Genomic DNA, 8057 nt, shown 5'->3' on the forward strand with positions numbered 1-8057 from the left:
TGTTCCGCAGTTTTGAATTAAGGGCGTTTCGTTATGTGCAGGCTATGATTTTTGCCGTAGAGGAAATAAACAAGGATGAGACACTTCTCCCGAACACGACACTGGGCTACAGGATTCACGATGACTGTGCGTCCTCCAAGATTGCAACAAAAGTCGCTCTGGCTCTGGTTAATGGGCAGGAAGAGACAAATGTGGGTCACATCTGTCACGGGTCTCTCAATGTCGCTGGTATTGTTGGTGGCGATGGATCCTCAGAGTCTATAGCAGTGGCAAGAACCATCGGTCCTTTTAAAATACCAATGGTGAGATTCGGCCCAATTACTGCGGTCACTATCACTATTATATAAATAATTGCTAGATATTTACCGTGATGTATAATTAGGTGACAGCTGTGGCTCAGTGGGTAGCATGTGAATCAGGAGGTCTTGGGTTCAAGTCCCACTCCAGAGACTTGAGCATAACATCTAGACTGACTCCCCCAGTTCAGTACAGAGGGAGCGCTGCACTTCCGGAGGTGGCATCTTTCCGATGAGATAGAGTCGTAGAAATTTACAGCACAGAGGAGGCCATTCGGTCCATCATGTCTGCGCCGGCCGAAAAAGAGCTATCCAGTGTAATCCCACTTTCCAGCTCTTGGTGTGTAGCCTTGTAGGTTACGGCACTTCAAGTTCTTTTTAAATGCTATGATGGTTTCGGCGTCTCCCACCCTTTCAGGCACTACCGTCTTGATGAAAGCATTTCTCCTCAAATCCACTCCACACCGCCTATCAATTACTTAAAATCCATGCCCCCTGTTTATTGGCCCCTCTGCTAAGGGAAATATGTCCTTACTATCCACCCTATCTAGGCCCCTCATAATGTTATATACCTCAATACAATCTCCCCTTGTCTCCTATATTCCAAAGAAAACAACCGCAGCTTATCTAATCTTTCCTAGCTAAACCGATGTCTGATATCTGAGGTGCATTTAAAAGGTCCCATGCCACTCATGAAGAAGAGCTGGGGATTTCTCCCCGGTGTCCTGATTACTATTTCCTTATCAACTAACAACATTAGAATATATTATCTCATGATATGATTTTGCTGTCTGTAAGCCATTGCTTTGCCCAAACTGGCTATTGGATTTCCTACATTACAACAGTGCATACATTTCAAAAGTACTTAAAGTGCGTTGTGATGACCTTAAAGCGCGAACTTCCCTATATTAATGCCAGTTCCTTCTTTCTTATCTCTTTTTGATTCTTCTTGAACTTGTCAAAGTAAAATCGTGATTTGGTTTTCTGATTAAATGTACTATTATGGTCGGGGCTGGTCACTGTCCATTGATTGTAACATTAATTCTATAGCATGCACACAGCTTCATAATTTACCGCAACCATTCAATTACAATTTATTAATATTTTTTCTTCTTCATTCCAAAGACTTTCGAATATTTGCAAATCCAAAATATGCTTATTTCAACGTCATAGTTGTTTTCATTTTTCTCTATTTGATTGGATGCAGGTTAGTTACTTTTCCACGTGTGTCTGTCTCAGTAATAGGAACCAATATCCAACCTTTTATAGAACAATACCAAGTGACTACCATCAATCCAAGGCTTTGGTGCAACTTGTTAAGGAGTTTGGATGGACTTGGATTGGAACCATTCAAAGCAACAATGACTATGGCATCTCGGGAATGAAAGCGTTTCGAGAAGCTGCGGAGAAGTTAGGCATTTGCATTGCCTTCTCCGAATCGTTTTACAGAACCGATCCTGCAGAAAAGATTAGAAAAATTATACAAATGATAAAAACATCGACTGCAAAAGTCGTGGTGGCTTTTGCGCAATCCGGGGATATGCGAATTTTGTTTGAGGAGATTTTACGGCAAAACCTCACTGGAATACAATGGATAGGAAGTGAAGGTTGGATCACAGCGGATATTATTGCTCCAGATAAAAGATCGAGGTTCCTCACCGGGGCAATCGGAACTGCGGTCCGAGCGGTAGAAGTTCCAGGTCTGCGGGAATTCCTGCTCAGGGTCCATCCTTCTGTGTTTCCCGGTAACAGTTTAGTAAGGGAGTTTTGGGAAACGACGTTCAGATGCGCTCTAATATTAGATAATAACAGAAGCCAAGTAGGTTCATCTTCTCGGCTCCCTCAATGCACCGGAACTGAAACCTTGAATGAAATATACAATGTCTATACTGACCTATCGATGGACGGAAGTTCCTACAATGTATATAAAGCGGTTTATACCTTCGCACACTCGCTTCATAACATGTTTTCCTGTGAAAATGGCAAAGGACCATTTACAAATAGTAGCTGTGCACATGTTTCAAACTTTCAACCGTGGCAGGTAGGGAAGATCCCCAATTAATTTCATTCATTTTAATGGCAAGACAAGTCGTTCAATGTAAACAAATATCTGTGAAATAGAGTTTGGGAAATATTATTCGAACAGTATCATCTTCAAATGTAAAAATCGTGTCTTTACCTGTAAAGTCCCTAAAGACGTCTGTCCCATTATTTTCTAAAGCTGCTCCATTACATGAAATCCGTATATTTCACTACGAAAACTGGTGAGAAGGTGCAATTCGATGATAATGGCAATCCAGCAGCCGGGTACGACTTTGTGAACTGGCAAAATAATGCAAAAGGCGCTGTTGATGTTAAAATAGTTGGACATTATAATGGCTCAGCACCTCCGGGGAAAGAACTGGTGCTCAATCCGAAGCACATTATCTGGAGCGGTGGTGAGCTGGAGGTATGTCTGCCAATTGAAACTGGCTATAATGTTAATGTATTTCACAGTTAATGTCTAATCATTTTAATTTGGAATAGCCACAGAAACCCGACAGCTAGACCCAGTCTACAGCTGTTTATAAAGGGTGGTCAGGCTTTATTAATCCGATACTTCATGCAGGAAAGTAATCTGATTTAGGTAAGGGGTAAGGCACAATGTTAATCAACTCTCCGGGCTGGGAACATAGAAACATAGAAACATAGAAAGTAAGTGCAGGATTAGGCCATACGGCCCTTCGAGCCTGCACCACCATTCAATATGATCATGATATGATCATGCAACGTCAGTACCCCATTTCTGCTTAACTCCAGACCCTTTGATCCCTTTTAGCCGTAAGTGCCACATCTAACTCCCTTTTGATTATATCTAACGAAGTGGCCTCAACAACTTTCTGTGGTAGATAATTCCACAGGTTCACCTTTCTCTGAGGGAAGAAGTTTTTCCTCATCTTGGTCCTCAATGGCTTACCCCTTATCTTCAGACTGTGATCCCTGGTTCTGGACTTCCCCAACATCGGGAACATTCTTCCTGCATCTAACCTGTCCAATCGCGTCAGAATTTTATATGTTTCTATGAGATCCCCTCTCATTCTTCTAAATTCCAGTGAATATAAGCCTAGTCGTTCCAGTCTTTCTTCATATGTCAGTCCTGCTATCCCGGGAATCAGTCTGGTGAACCTTCGCTGCACTCCCTCAATAGCAAGAATGCCCTTCCTCAGATTAGAAGACCAAAACTACACACAATACTCAAGGTGTGGTCTCACCAAGGCCCTGTACAACTGCAGTAAGACCTCCATGCTCCTATACACAAATCCCCTCGCTATGAAGGCCAGCATGCTATTTACCTTCTTTATTTCCTGCTGTACCTGCATGCCTACCTTCAATGATTGGTGCACCATGACACTCAGGTCTCGTTGCACCTCCCCTTTTACTAATCTGTCACCATTCAGATAATAATCTGCCTTCCTGTTTTTACAACCAAAGTGGATAACCTCACATTTATTCACATTATACTGCATCTGCCATGCATTTGCCCATTCACGTTACCTGTCCAAATCCCCCTGCAGCCTCCTAGCATCCTCCTTGTAGCTCGCACTGCCACCAAGCTGAGTGTCATCTGCAAACTTGGTGGAGATATTACATTCAATTCCTTCGTCATATTTTTAATGTATATTGTAAATAGCTGGGATCCCAGCACTGAACCCTGTGGCGCTCCACTAGTCACTGCCTGCCATTCTGAAAAGGACCCGTTTATTCCCACTCTTTACTTCCTGTCTGCCAACCAGTGCTTTATCCACGTCAATACATTACCCAATACCATGTGCCTTAATTTTTCACACTAATCTCTTGTGTGGGACCTCGTCAAAAGCCTTTTGAAAGTCCAAATACACCACATTCACTGGTTCTCCCTTATCCACTCTACTAGTTACATCCTCAAAAAATTCTAGAAGATTTGTCAAGCATGATTTCCCTTTCATAAATCCATGCTGACTTGGACTGTTCCTGTCATTGCTTTCCAAATGCGCTGCTATTACATATTTAATAATTGATTCCAACATTTTCCCCACCACCGATGTCAGGCTAACCAGTCTATAATTCGCTGTTTTCTCTCTCCCTCCTTTTTTAAAAAGTGGGGTTACATTAGCTACCCTCCAATCCATAGGAACTGAACCAGAGTCTATAGAATGTTGGAAAATGACTACCAATGCATCCACCATTTCTAGGACCGCTTCCTTAATACTCTGGGATGCAGACTATCAGGCCCTGGGGATTTATCGGCCTTAAATTCCAACAATTTCCCTAACACATTTTCCTGGTTAATAAGGATTTTCTTCAGTTCCTCCTTCTTCCTAGATCTCCGGTCCCCTAGTATTTCTGGAAGGTTATTCGTGTCTTCCTTAGTGAATACAGAACCAAAGTATTTGTTCAATTCGTCTGCTATTTCCTTGTTCCCCATTATGAATTTCCCTGATTCTGACTGCAAGGTACCTACATTAGTCTTCACTAATCATTTTCTCTTCACATATCTATAGAAGCTTTTGCAGTCAGTTTTAATGTTCCCTACAAGCTTACTCTCATACTCCATTTCCCCCTCCTAATTAAATCCTTAGTCCTCCTCTGCTGAATTCTAAATTTCTCTCAGTCCTCAGGTTCGCTGCTTTTTCTCGCCAATTTATATGCCACTTCCTTGGATTTAACATTTTCCCTAATTTCCCTTGTTGGTCACGGTTGAGCCATCTTCCCTTTTTTATTCTTCTGCCACACAGGGATGTACAATTGCTGTAGTTCATCCATGTGATATTTAAATGTCTGTGATTGCCTACCCACCGTCAACCCTTATAAGTATCATTCTCAAGTCTATCCTAGCCAATTCACGTCTCATACCGTCGAAGTTTCCTTTCTTTAAGTTCAGGACCCTAGTCTCTGAATTACGGGATCGGGATGAACGCCGGTCTTACTCCCTGCCCAATATTGCTCACCCTTTTCTTCAATCCAGAAGTCAAATTTGGGCTGATGCAAAATCAGCATTTGACCTGTTTTCATTGGTGTCCTAACCGCTGGGCTAGGTTACAATTGCCTCCGGTTACAGGGAGAGATTTGGGTCTGATAATCGTCCAAAGCATCGATTGATGAAATTCCACATAAGATACTAGATAGTGATATTAACACGCATTATATTACAAATGAATTGGAAACATAGTAGAAAAATGGTTGAAACATAGAAAACAGAGTAGAAGTTTGTTTTCTGATTGACAGAATTAGTCGTGTAGTCCCATGTGCATAGAGTCCATGGTTTCCTCTGAAGCACACGTTAGCACGTTATTCCCCATCATTATTGATGGGCGACAAAATCTGGGTTTGGAGAGTGCAGATGCCGAAAGCCGTGAGATATTATCAAATTTTAGGCCAACATCAAGTCAATGGGCATTACAGATTGGAGAGCATGTAGGAGACGGCAAGATGACAGATTAGAGGCTTGGGCAGACATGTGCCAATTGTAGATCAAATTAAAAAATAAAACAAAATCATCACTAATATAGCACCTTTCACCTCCTCATGAAGTATCATATAACGGCAAACCAAATGATAGTTTTGAGTGAAGAGGGACGTCACCAAGCTCTAGGTCGGTGATTGATGTGTGCGCAGGTATTGCAGGAGCAGCGAGGCCTGGGCAAAGGAGCGTCGAGAGATTGCAGAAGGATGTGATCGGGGCTCAGGAGAGGTGTGAGTTCGAGGCCAGCGGCACAGGGGTAGCACGGGCCAGCCCACACTTCGATATGTGTGTGCACTTGGCCTATGCAGCAGAGCTGGTCTCCAGTCGTCTTGATTAATCCTTGCTACTGGACCAAGAGTAGCTCTGTCAAGCCTGTGTGATGGCTGGTGTGCAACTGTCACCAAGTTAAAAAAATCCACGCACAGGCATCTTCCACCCTTCAAGATTTAGTTCGGGACCTGGGATAATAGGTCCTTTGTAGAAACACCTGTGAACTTTTTGAAGTGGAAGTAAGTCATCCTCGGTTCGAGGGATTGCTTATGATGATGATGATGATGAATAGTTTTTGAAGTATAGGCCCTGAAGTTTTGTAGCTATTTGGCGCAGCACAATATCCACAAACAATAATGATGCCAAATGAACAGCTAATGTGTTTGTGATGACATTGATTGTGAGAAAGCGGGTATGGAGCGCTCCCTGGACTTCATAAATGACAGGAATTTAGTCAGTAACACATATGAAGGTCTCGGAATACGATATGAACTTTAACCTAAATTGTAAACGTGACATTTCACTGATGAAGGCATAGATATTGATGTTAGGAATAAGCCCATGTGCAGTGTATCTATCGACATCACAAGGTAGATAATCTACCGTTTCTTTCTTTGAAGATTCCCCGTGCAGTGTGCTCTGAAAGTTGTTCTCCTGGAACAAGGAAAAAGGTGAGGAAAGGACAACCTGTTTGTTGCTTTGACTGCACTCCCTGTGCGGATGGGGAGATCAGTAACACTACAGGTGAGTCGAGATACAAATTTTAATTTAATATGCATATTTCGACAAGTATCCTCAGAGATATCTAAAACTGCACGTCTTTACTATATAATGTTCCCTTTTCCCTTAGACTCCACAGACTGCATCAAATGTCCTGTCCTATACTGGTCCAATGAGCGGAAAGATCAATGCATACCAAAGAATATAGAATATCTGGCTTTCACAGAAGTCCTGGGAATTGTATTGGCGAGCATTGCATTGTTTGGAGTGTGCGTGGCTATAAATATAGCTGTTCTATTCTTTAAATATCGAGAGACACCTCTAGTCAAAGCTAACAATTCCGAGCTGAGCTTCCTCCTTCTTTTAGCATTAACATGCTGTTTTTTGTGCTCAGTTACATTCATTGGCGAACCGTTGGACTGGTCTTGTATGTTACGACGCACAGCGTTCGGTATTACATTTGTACTGTGTATTTCCTGCGTTTTGGTGAAAACCATCCTCATGCTGATGGCGTTTAAAGCAACGCATCCCAGCAACAGCAGGATGAAATGGTTTGGTCAAAAACAGCAGCGTGTAAGTGTTTTCCTTCTAACATTCGCTCAGGGTTTAATATGTGCCCTTTGGCTGATCACTGCGCCCCCATTTCCCCTGAGAAACACAAACCATTACAGGGACATTATTATTTTAGAATGCGATGCGGGTTCTTCTGCAGCCTTTTATTGTGTGTCAGGTTATATCGCTTTGTTATCATGTCTATGTTTTGTCTTGGCTTTTCTCGCCCGGAAGCTGCCAGATAATTTCAACGAGGCTAAATGTATAACTTTCAGCATGCTTATCTTTTGTGCCGTTTGGATAACTTTTATTCCAGCTTCTGTGAGTTCACCTGGGAAATACACTGTAGCGGTGGAAGTGTTTGCGATCCTGGCCTCCTGCTTCGGATTGCTGTTTTGCATTTTTGCTCCAAAATGTTACATTATCATGATAACTCCAGAGAAAAATACAAAGAAATTCCTAATGGGGAAAGGGGTTGAATAGAAACTTTAATGCACGATTATCCATAGTGGTATGAATATTTGGTGGCACATAATTTTAGTTCGAAGGTTTTGTGTAGCAATTAACTCATAGTCTACAAATCGATTCGCTTATAAAGCTTATGTATACCGTTTTACTGTGATTCATCTGTCCTACAATATATTGCTGGAAACATCGACTTTAAAGTGTGGAATTAAAGTTCAACATATAATGAATAAACATATTGGACTCAGTTATTATGGCATGCATTAATTCAC

General features: G+C 42.0%; 1 protein-coding gene across 1 annotated transcript; it reads left to right on the plus strand.

The window, feature by feature from the left end:
- Positions 1-44: 44 nt before the first annotated feature.
- LOC139265450 (extracellular calcium-sensing receptor-like) lies at positions 45-7803 on the plus strand. The gene is made up of 5 exons (XM_070882460.1): positions 45-302; positions 1504-2337; positions 2518-2745; positions 6669-6792; positions 6899-7803. The coding sequence occupies exons 1-5, from the start codon at positions 45-47 to the stop codon at positions 7801-7803; spliced, it is 2349 nt and encodes a 782-aa protein (XP_070738561.1).
- Positions 7804-8057: the final 254 nt, after the last annotated feature.

The sequence above is a fragment of the Pristiophorus japonicus genome, chromosome 6 (assembly GCF_044704955.1).
Source record: "Pristiophorus japonicus isolate sPriJap1 chromosome 6, sPriJap1.hap1, whole genome shotgun sequence".
NCBI classification, from domain to species: domain Eukaryota; kingdom Metazoa; phylum Chordata; class Chondrichthyes; family Pristiophoridae; genus Pristiophorus; species Pristiophorus japonicus.